Source organism: Marmota marmota, unplaced genomic scaffold, assembly GCF_001458135.2.
Source record: "Marmota marmota marmota unplaced genomic scaffold, marMar, whole genome shotgun sequence".
NCBI lineage: Eukaryota > Metazoa > Chordata > Mammalia > Rodentia > Sciuridae > Marmota > Marmota marmota.
The window spans coordinates 10,712,815-10,724,603 of NW_025999924.1; the positions used below are offsets into that span (position 1 = coordinate 10,712,815).

General features: G+C 43.1%; 1 protein-coding gene across 1 annotated transcript; it reads right to left on the reverse strand.

Annotated features, from left to right (window-relative positions):
- Positions 1–220: 220 nt before the first annotated feature.
- Isl1 (ISL LIM homeobox 1) lies at positions 221–11,452 on the reverse strand. Its single transcript, XM_015497381.2, has 6 exons — positions 10,858–11,452; positions 9,852–10,041; positions 6,930–7,189; positions 4,876–5,162; positions 3,546–3,713; positions 221–1,194 (listed from the first exon to the last, which is right to left on the reverse strand). The coding sequence occupies exons 1-6, from the start codon at positions 10,883–10,885 to the stop codon at positions 1,078–1,080; spliced, it is 1,050 nt and encodes a 349-aa protein (XP_015352867.1). The 5' UTR covers positions 10,886–11,452; the 3' UTR covers positions 221–1,077.
- Positions 11,453–11,789: the final 337 nt, after the last annotated feature.

An 11,789-nucleotide genomic window follows, 5' to 3' on the forward strand; every position in this document is an offset into this window, starting at 1 on the left:
CTTTGATTTCACATAATATTTAAGAAAAAAGACAAAACACATAGAATTAGACATATAATTCAAAGACCACGATACAACCTTTATCTTTTTTTTTACTTCAGCAAACAAAAAATAATGTCAAATGACATGAAAAGTGGCAAGTCTTCTGACAATAAATAATAAATTACTTTATAATTTTTGCAATGCAAGAGCAAACAAAAAAAAAGTTTCCTTTTTCCTCTTTATTTCCAGAGAGAGAAAAAAAACAGTCATTTTAACCAATAACTATACACATCTTTGGGGGTAAAGTTCTTGGACAGACACAAGTCAAACACAATCCCGAGACGCTTGTGGCAAAATAGAGGTAACCTTGTTGCAATGCTTTATAAGTTGGTTTTTAAAACTGAATTTAAAAACCTTTAAAGTCGCTTCAGACTTCTTGATAGAGGATGGATCTCGAAAAAAAAAAAAAAAAAAAACTGAGAGAGGGACAAAAGTAAAAAGGAAACCAGCTATAGGACATGCTAAGAGACCCAGGATTTCAATTAACCCCTTGTTAGTCAACTAAAAACATCGCAAACCAATGCAGCTCCACCTTCCTGAAAGGACTCTTTCCAGCCAAGGAGGCCAGTCTCTCTTCCTGATCTTTGCTGGAGCTCTTGTTTGGCAAGGCAATGACCAATATAGAAACAGCACCATTCAGATTAGGACGGACTAGAAAATTTTCTATTTCTGCTTTTTTTTTCTAGATGTGCAGTGAAATGAAAATGCTTTTTTTTGAGATCCTTGAATAAAAATCCTCTACGTTTTTAAAAACGTCTTTTTTTTTTTCTTCAGTACTCCTAAGGTCATTGAATAGCGTATGTTGGGTTTTAGGTTTTGTTTGTTTTAATTCTAGTAAAATCCCATGATTGTCTTCACAGTGTTGCTACCATATCACCTTGTCGTTAAAACAGACTTCGTGCATTTCATGGAGCATTCGTTTCTTGATTCAGTTTTCATTGACTGGGTCGTTAAATACTTTAGTTTCGGAGTTCAACATTATAATTTCCCACTTTCTCCAACAGGGAAAAAAAAATACATCTGAATGAATGTTCCTCATGCCTCAATAGGACTGGCTACCATGCTGTTAGGTGTATCTGGGAGTTGAGAGGACATCGATGCTACTTCACTGCCAGTGGAATTAGAGCCTGGTCCTCCTTCTGAAAAATTGACCTGCATGGAAGGTTGAGAAATAAATAAAGTAGGCTGTAATTGTATTCAAAAAGTAAACTCGTTGTACTGTGTATGTATGTACAAATGTTTTGTAAACAGATGGACACGTAGATACATACATAATATAATTTTAACATGCTTATAGAAAGCCTACGACAAAGAGAAGTCAAAAAGAAATCCTCTCACTTTCCCATCTTCTTAAAGATCTGTTTTAACTCAAACTGAATTCCCAATTCCCAACATTATGTTGCATTAAATTATTTAAGAACAAATGTGTTTCCCACTGTAAAATGGTATCACAACTCTAACCATGCTTGCTCTAAATAAAATTATCCTGCTGGTAACATGTTGCCCTGGGAGCAGGCGAGTTCTCAGTCTCTAGGCATCAAAGCCTCTCTTTTTGAGTTAGAAAATCCATAACACACGCTCAGATCAAGTGACGGGAGACTCAGAGAAGGCTCCATGAACAATGATTAACTCCTTAGAGGACTCACAGTATGAGTTTTCTTCCTCTGTCCTGCTGCTTCTCTGCTTCTTGCTCTCTCTTGCATTTTCCCTCCCTCCTCCTTTGCTCCCTATTTCTTTCCCTCCCCCCCCCTTTTCTTTCACAGAGGAGATCCATATATAACATAGGATCCATAATAACATCCTCATATTATAAATATCCGGCTTTTCCTTTTAAATGAAAAAGCACTGCATTGCTGTGGAAAATCTCCTTAGCTGACCACATCCTGATCCCTTCCTCAGCTTCCCCTCTACTGATCCTACCTGACGCTAAAGTTTCAGAAGGTACAAACATCTGGCTGTCCAGAATCTGACCCTTACCTTCTTTTGTGATTCAGGTTTTTATTCAAACAAATTATCAGATTAATAACTTTAACTTAAGCTCTTTTCTAGTTCGAGAGTCTACTTACCTTCCTTCCTACTCTGTTAAACTTTTCCATTGTGAGGTCAATGGATGAACTTCTCAAATTTGCCTACCCTTTGCTTGGAGTACTTAGAGACACAGGCCTGGGGCCAACCACTTGCCTCTGGACCTTTACTCACAGTTTACACCAGGGAAGCAAATGCCCTCTGGGTAAACAGGAGGGTGGAAAAAACTGTCCTCTCCTAATGCTTTATCTTTACTGCTCTAGAAAGGATCATGCTTTTAGGATAGAGCTTCATGTTCTATAAGACAGGATTTTATAGGGTTAATGACACTTTAAGAAAAAAAATTATAAGCCAGATGCAGTAGCACATGTCTATAATTCCAATAACTTGGGAGGCTGAGGCAAGAGAATCACAAGTTGGAAACTAGCCTCAGTAACTTAGCAATACCCTCAGCCACCAGTGAGACTGTTTCAAAATAAAAACAAAAAGGACTGGGGATGTACTTGGTGGTAAAAAGAAAAGAAAAAAAGATTGTTAAGTATATATAAATACCATATCACAAAGGACACATAATTAATACTTATATTTATCTTGGCCTTTTGGAGGTTAAAAAGGGGAAAAAATTATCTTTTCTGAATGTGTAAACATATTAATGTAAAATGGGTTTCCCAGGATTAAATAAGCACTCTGATTGTTAGAGCTATATCCCTTTTCCTATAAATGCCACCACAATATATGACTATATGACATTTGAATTTATATACTTAAAAAATGTTTAAGTAGTCCTTTGTATATGCAATATAGCATTGTATAGCATTGTATATTACAATATTCCCAGAAAGGGATACACTAATAAAAAGTGTTGATTAACTACTTGAACTAATTCAATTAATTAATAAATCTCTATACTGATAAATCTGAAAATTGTACCTAGACAGGTGCCTGCTGCTTATTGATAACAACATTGATTATGTATTATAACATTGCATATGTATTACAATCACTTTGAATTGGGCCCCAGAATATCCCATTCTCTAGATGTTGAAGAGAGAATAAACATGCTGATTGATGATTCAAATGCCAAGGTGATCTCTAAAGTTCCTGAAAATTCTAAAAGTCTAAGATGCTTAATTTTGCAGCCCTCATGCATCTCTTTTCACACAAGTCATCTAGTTGGGTACCATGAAGTTAATCCCCAAAAGCATGTCTGATAAAAAAAAAAAAAAAAAAATCAACCTATGAAATCAAATTCCGCAGTCTCAGAGAGAGAGAGAGAGAGAGAGAGAGAGAGAGAGAGAGAGAGTTGTTTTCCTCACATTTGCCCCACTCCCTTCTCTTTACCACCATGCCTCCTCAGTCTCTCCCCAACCTGGGGTCAGGGAGTACCCTCCCCCAGAATCTTTCAGTATATGACAGTTAAACCAGAATCCCTTTTCTGTTGGGAATTTGCCCTTCTCTTTCTGTGAGCTGACACTTACCAGTTGCTGAAAAGCAGGCTGATCTATGTCACTCTGCAAGGCGAAGTCGCTCAGTACTTTCCAAGGCGGCTGGTAACTTTGCACCTCAACTGGGTTAGCCTGTAAGCCACCGTCGTGCCTCTCTGGACTGGCAGCTACCATGGGAGTTCCTGTCATCCCCTGGATATTCTGTGAATAACCCCCCCATCCCAACATGTTAATGAGCAAACTCCCTCCTTCCATTGTCTGCACAGGCTAAGCAAATATACCTGAGTATTATCTTATCTCTATGGTGGCCCTTTATTGATTCAGTTAATCTACTGCACCTATGGATATGAGCTGGAGTTCAGTTTTGTTTTTCTACTTCTGTAGTCTATATTAGGTCTACCTAGACCTTTTTAAAACAAATTCTACTTTGACTGTGATTTTTCCCCTTACCTTTGCAGCTGATCCCCAATTCCAACTATGGGCTTTCACGAGCCATAATTTCCCCCTTCTGCCTCAGGACATGGTGGTTTTCTGGGCAGTTTTAGTTAGTTGCAGACTTTCTCCAAGCGGTTTTCTCCTCCCAGAGCTAGCCCCCACTTCCATGTCTTTGGATCTGGCAGCTATTGTGCTATTATGTACTAACCAACTTACAAAGTACCCTGGCCCAGTCTCGGCTGGCCTGCCAAGTTTAATGACAGCAGGTTTTATGGCATTTAAAAATAGGGCAAGCAGTAAAATGAAAGGGGGAAAAAAAGGAAAGAAAGAAACTCTTTAGCTTAACTTAACCAGGAAGCCTGCAGTGGATAACAGTGCCAGTGGCCTGACGCCTTTGTGGAGGCCTGGGCTCCACCAAGGGTGAAGGGTGGAGGAGGAGATCACCCAGGGGGACCTCCCCAGCCTAGAAGTGCATGGGCAAGCCTCATCAAGTAGTGGGGTAGGCCCTGGAGACTGGCAACATGACTGGTCCCCAAGACCCAGGATCTAGACTAACACCCAAGGTGTTACTCATTGTGAGAAATTGACAGTCCCCAATGCTCATTGTCACCTACCCTTGGAGGGGGCAATTGAGTCCTTCAGGTTCACATGCTGGTAAGGTTCAGAGCCTGAGCCCACCCATAGGGATGTGAGCTCCTATCACTTTGATAAGTGCCTTTCTAACCTATCCAGTGCTCAGATCAGCACAGGGTGGGCATCAGGGTGGCCTCCCCCAACCACTTTGATCCATACTTTGTTGGGGCTGGGGATAGGAGGGCCACCCCATTGCACTTCAGCTGGTGCAGGCCAGACTGGACACACAAAGGCTATGCATTTCCTCCTTCCCTTTTACACTTGAGTTCCCTGCCTGGGCCCCAGGGCCACTCACAGTTTTGTCATTGGGTTGCTGCTGCTGTAGCTGCTTCATCATGATGCTCCGCTTCTTATCCTTGCACCGCTTGTTTTGAAACCAGACTCGGATCACGCGGGGGCTGAGGCCTGTCATCTCCACTAGTTGCTCCTTCATGAGTGCATCAGGCCGGGGGTTGGCAGCATAGCAGGTCCGCAAGGTGTGCAGCTGCTTCTCATTCAGCACAGTCCGCACACGGGTGGTCTTCTCTGGCTGCTTGTGGACATGGGGCCGCAGGGCCGGCTGCCGGGCAGAGATAGGCTCCGCTGCGGGGCAAGGGGCACCATGAGCACAGTCCAGGCTACCAGCTCACCAGCCAGTTAGACCAGGCCTCTCAGGACTATAAGTAGAGTTTTGGGGACAGCAGAGGTGGTGGTGAGGAATGTGCAAAGCAGAATAAAATCTCGATCCTGCTCTGTAATCTACAAGGGTTAATGCTGAGTAATACAGGTCTGAACACAGCCCTTGCTCCTGTTCATATCAACACAGCCTTAGCCAAGGAAAGGACTGCTCAGGATGGTTCCCCCAGCTCACATCAGAGACAATATTTTAAGTGTTCTTTTTCTTCCTTCCTCCCTAATTCCCCATATCCAGAATGGGCTCAGATTACAAAAAGCACCCCCACCTCCATACTGGGAGTTTCCTCTTGGGTAAAGGCCGAAGAGGGTACTAGGGAAGGAAATGCAGAACATCCCAATGACAGCTAGAATGTCTGCAAAGGGAAGGTCCAGAATTCTGCTAGAAAGCCTTGAACTATAGTCCCAGAGGACAGTCCTTTTAATGGTCTAAAAAAAAAAAAAAAAAAAAAATCCCATATTTCTCCCATCTCTCCAGTCCCTGGTCATTTTAGTACTGAATCAACATGGGTTGGGCAGGAAAGGAGGCCTGACCCTCAGCAAAGGAAAACTGAAACTCTATTTAGCTGCCTCCACTAGAGATAAACTACTGACTAGGAAACGATGTGCTTCCACATCCAACCCCCAATATTTTAGGCTCTTCTGTATTTCCCACCCTTGGCTTTGCCTTTATACAAGCTATTCACAAATCCCTAGAGAAAGAATTCTTAAGAGCTGCCAGTAAGGGGCCAGCTGCGGGTGGGAGGGAAGAGCTGTCTTTTCCTCACCTCTAGTATATGGGAACTGATACTTTAAAACTACATGGTGTGGGGGAGGGGCAAGGGTTGCAAATCTATTCAGAACTGAAACACTGCCTCACCAGAGTCTTGGTACTGTCCAATTTTGCTCTGTTTCCACTTTCCTTTATAGGGAACTGGCCTTCTGATCTATATGGTAGAAATCCTGCACCTTCTAAGATCCCCTGGGGTCAGTCCAACACCTATGGGGTCAATTTGGAGCTACAGCAACAGGCTTGAAGATGAAATTCTCACCAAATCATATAGAATGAATGGCTTAAAGAGTCAGGCTTCCTTTAAAATTCAATTACTGCAGATTAGCTTGTTGACAGTTTTAAATTACAGCTCTGCACAGTGGCCTGCAGTTATTAAGACCTTCACTTTTCTGGGCCAATTCTCCTACAAAATGATAAAATAAAATCTAAAAATGTTTTAGAGTGGGGAGTAATTCTCAAGGAAAAAAAATATATTTGGTAGGATAAATGACTTAGGGCCATCTAAGCTTCCTTCATTGGGCTAAAGGAAGCTCCTGGAACCTAGAACTCCACCCCTTTAATTAGGCAGCTCAGAGAATACCTGGCGGGGAGCTGAAGCCCTTTTCAGAAAGCTATGATTTGGAAGCCAAGGTAAGCTGACAGTACTGTTTGGGCTTGTGTATACATGTGAGCACAAGCGGTATTGTGTTCGTGTGTACCCATATATAGACACACAGACTTGTAGGTGTGGTTGCGGCGTCAAGGCAGACAGTGTGTGCACTGAACCTTGCTGCACAAGAGCAGAACACATATAACACTTCATTTAACTGCAGGTCTGATGTAGTGATCACCCTGTGGCTACCAGGGTTGCTATGTCCAGTGCCTCTGCCTCCCCAAGCTGGGTCTGACTCAGGGCGGAGAAGTACCTGCCATTTGCAGCGGCCGTGCTGGATGCAAGGGACTGAGAGGGTCGCCGGCACCCAAGCTGGCTCTCTCCACCACATCGTGGTCCGCGCGGCAGAAGAGCCCATCTTCCCGCAGCGCAAACTCGTCCCCGGGGATGAGCTGGCGGCTGCAGGCCACGCAGCGGAAACACTCGATGTGGTACACCTTGGAGCGGGCGCGCATCACGAAGTCGTTCTTACTGAAGCCGATGCTGCACTTGGCGCATTTGATTCCATACAACCTGCGTAGGGGTCCAGCCGGGGACAGAAGACAAGCACAAGGAGAGGGGGTCACTTCAGGCAGGTACTGCCCTGGCCCAAGATCTTCAGTGATCCCAGCTGTAAGCCCCTGAGATGCCCAGAAAAATCAGTTTACCGAACAGAAGCACGGAAACGGGAGGATAGAAATGAAACCTCTTTCTCTCCAATCCCTCCATCTCTTTCCTTCTTCTTCCTCCTTTTTCCTTTCCCAAGAACCTTTGTATCTCAGTTGGTACCTCTTAGTTCAGAATACTACACCCCAAACAAGGGAAATTCATTCATGGATTCAAAACCTTTGTCGCTGTGCTTGCGACCAGTCCCAAGGTTCTCCTTGTAGATCTTAGCGGGAAGGAATTCAGGGGTGCTCTGGTGACCAATACTCCTCCACTTTTGTTTTCTTATTTCTCAATTTTAGTGGCTAGAAATATTTCTGATATTGCAACAAAAAAGGGGACCGGGGAATGGGATTGCCACTGCACTTCATATGTGCACACATACAAATACACACAGAGAATAACAAAATGAAACCTCTGGGGGTTTCCAGGTCCCCTCTTTTAAGGCTAGTACATTCAAATCTTTATCCCACCAAAGATTTTTTCATAGGCAACAACAATGTTATTGAAAAGTTCCCTCTCCATTCTTTCTTTTATTATTATATTAAAAATCTGCATCTGCTCTCTCTTTTTCAAGTTGTGGAAGCATCTACATCTATTTCAGTTTCCTTGAAAGCCATGACCAGTCTAAAAAAAAAGGAAAGACTCACTTCTAAGGTCTTCCTCATTGCTTTCTTTTCCTTACCAAGGGACAATCTTTATAGATTCTACCTAAGGTTGCACTGCCTGGCCCTCTTAGTGACTATCAGAATAACAGAAGCCCAGCAGTTCCTTCAGAGAGAGTGAAAGAAAGAGAAAAAGATGCACACAAAGCATGGAGAGATTTTGAAAATTTTGAAATCCAAATGGTCTGTCTGCTTTGTTTTTACAACTGCAGTATTTCCAAGGGCAAGTGCACACACACAAACACAGAGTTACAGAGTGGAGGAAAGTAAAAGAGCAATTGGGTTCTTCTACAATTGTATGTATCCAGAATTAGGAACTTGCAGGTCTGTGCAATTGAGCAAAACAGTATCTCCATAGGAGTAAAGATGTTCTTGGAGGTGTCAAGTAACTCTCCAGAATCTTGAGTTTACATGCCAATCGAAGAAGAAAGAAAGACAAAAAAGGGGAAAAGAAAAAAGAAAACAGCTAATTTGTCAAAGGTTAGAGGTAGATTCAAAAGTTTTCCTCCCTCCGCCTACCCAATGTGAGATCTTCCATTTTATAGGATGAGGACTTTGCCTATGGACCAAACAATTTAGAAAATCCCTCCCCCTTCCTGTACCCCACTTCCCCTACTTCCTCCCACTATCCCCCTAAGTATTAAAAAAACCTCCCTTTGTGTACAGTTCAATTTTATCTATCAAAATTATACTCTCTGCTTCACAATTTTAAAAAGGAGAAAAAAATATTGGATACTATGTGAGCAGAAGAAAATTGTGGTTGTGCATTAAATCTTAATTAAACTTCAACAAAAGTTCTCAAGCTCCAAAACCCTCCAACTTACAAAAACTAATTATGTGTTAATAGCAACTGGAGAATTTTTAAAAATACCACTTAACATAATAGCAATGATAATCTCTTCTGTTTGTTATTAAAACTAATACAATTTTCTTAGAAATTGTACTGGTTTCCTAAGGGAGAAAACAAAGTTTCTGACATCTACACAGCTCCGAGAAAACTTGAGACTAGCAAACCCCCATGTAGAGTAAACTGAAAGAACAACAACAACAAAATCAAACTCAGAAAGTTCCTATGTAGTTGCAGTTGTGTCAGTATGGGCAAATCACTAATTTTATCACTTACTAGATTTTAATGTGAGAAAGGAAGCTGTTCAATTATCTAAATATACCAATTGTTCCTAGACAGATGATGGGCAATTTGATCTGCTCTGTCTAATTCATCAGCTCAGATAAGATAAGAAAGAAAAGACAGTCAAATGTCACCAAAGGGTTAATATTTTAAAAGATTAAATTTCCGGTGTTTTTGCAAGGAATATTTCAGTTGGTTTTGAAATTTCCCAGGAAGGAATTCTTACCCTAAAAGTAAAAGGGGCAATATGTCTATTTGCTCTTTTAAAATTCATCTCCAAACATGCTTTAAACTTTTATCTATTTCACTGACACCTCCAATGAATTTTTAAGTTACTAATAAAACAGGAGTAAAATAAACAAATAACACTGTTTTATACAGTGAAAATCAACCATATTTTAAAGTTTAGAAACTCAAACTTATCAATCTTTAAAGTTTTTATTTGTTTTGGAAGGGGAAGACAAAAGGAGGAAATAATTTGAGCATCACAAATTCCAAGAGTAATTTACTTAATACCACACAATTTATGACACCACTGTGAAGGGCTTTTCCCCCCCTAAAAAGTGAAATGAAGAGCGTATCTTAAAATTTTAAAATACACTTGGACAACTTTTGCATGCTACACTCCATTAAGGCAAACTTCCCCAAAAGACAAAGCCATACCAAATAACACAAATAAGAAATGGGGAGAGACAGAGAAATCTCACACAATTAAGAAAAAAGGATAATGGCATACCTGATATAATCTCTTTTACAGTAGGTTTTCCCATCCCTAACAAAGCATGTACAGCTCTCGTCCAAATACTGATTACACTCTGCACATTTCAAACATGCCGCATGCCATTCCAAATCCGGAGAAACCCTCAGAATATACTGATCGTGAATTTGATTGCCGCAACCAACACATAGGGAAATCAGACGTTTTTCTGAAATGAAAATAAATACATGATTGACTAACCGTTTACTTCCTACAGAGATAAACACACTTTTAGTGTCGTTCTCTTATAGGGCGTACTCTGGGAGGTTTTTTCTCCCCCCCCCCCACCCCTTTTTAAGAGTATTGCACTTTGGGATGGTAATTGAAGTGTGCCATCAAAATCTTGACTCGTTTTTAAAAAGGAGGTGGAATATATGTAAAATGCAGATTTGAATAGTCTACATTTGTAAGCCTCGCACGCAATCAAACCCGCTCATTTTGTATTTTCCCCCTCCTACCTCTTTGCTATAATCATTGGGAAAGATTATGGATAAGTCAAGTCAAAGAAAAGGTTTTGACTAGAAGCGTTAAGTGAACGCAGGGATGTCTATATTTTCCATGAAGCACGCTCTTAAACAGCACATAGGACTGGATATTGTTAGCAATAGCAGACATCAATACAGTTGTCACTCGTTCTCTTTTGCAAGTCTAATGCTAATTCGTATCTCCGAATATTGTATGTGCGGCAGACCTTTGCAACATAATAACCTTCTCCTAGAGCTCAGAATTCCAAAGGAGGAAATCATCGCTTAGCACCAGAAGACTAGGCTTTGGGAGGGCACACAGAATTCAAACACAAGGTACAATCAGTTTCCCGAAGATCAGAACCAACAGCAAGCATGCAGGCGGCAACGAGAAAAAAGCCACCTTTTCTTTCTCTCCAGGCAATGACTTCAACTCCGAAGAGCCCTTTGCACCCGTGCCTAAGAGATACCCCCGCATAAGAACAGCAAACCGAGCCCCACAAGGTAAAATAGCCTCTTACTTTTTGGTGGATCTCCCATGTCTCCCATATCTGTGAGAGGGAGTAATGTCCACAGTGAAATGGTGGTTGTACAGTTGGTGAACAGCCCACAGAGAGGATGCTGGAGCTGTGGCTAAGTGGGAAATAGTGGCCCCTGGGGTTGCCAAAGCTGAAAGAGCCGCTGCCCGGCTGCGCCGCGCCCTCGCAGATCCGGGAGTCCACTTTAAGCCCGCGGAGTTGGCGAAGCAGAGGCGCTGCGGCGGCTGCGGACTCGGCGCGGCTCGGGCACCTCTCTTCCTTATCTCTTACTCAAACTTCTCAGCTCCAACTCAGCTCCATCGCCATTGGTCTGACGCAGCGCGCGGGGACGTCAGGCGAGCGCCGCGCCCATTGGCTGCGGGGCGCGCGGCGCAGCTGTTCTGATTATCATATTTCAGCCTTGCCACTGCCGAGTGCCACTGACCGCTCGGCGAGCCCGCGGGAGAGGATTAGGGCTCCCGAGGCAACTTGCTCCGGGCTCAGGCTGTTCTCCCCCGATGCTCAGGCTCCCTGGCTGCTTGGCTGCTCTGGCTTTTGGCCTTCCTTTCCTCCTCCTCCTGCCCCTCCCTGCTCCTTCCCGGCTGCTCCGCCTGCGCGCTCGCCTCCTGCCGCGCTGCTCCTCCGCCCTGCGCTCCTGGGGTCCCCACAGTCAGCTGGCTGCGTTGAGCGCGGGGCTCACTTTTCTGCCGCCGGTGGCGAGTGGCTGGTGGGTAGGTCTTCGTGTTGACGAAGTCCCTCCTGGGCTCTAGGTAAAGGGGGAACTTGAAACAGTCTGTTTAGCTTGGTTGGTCCCACGCTGCAGCAGGGCCTGGCGCGTCTTTGCTGCCTGAACTCCCGAACTGGCTGCCCAGGGCTTGCTAGGGAAGGAAGAAGCGGGAATGGGTGCTTAGACCCAGAGGAATTGTTCGCTGACT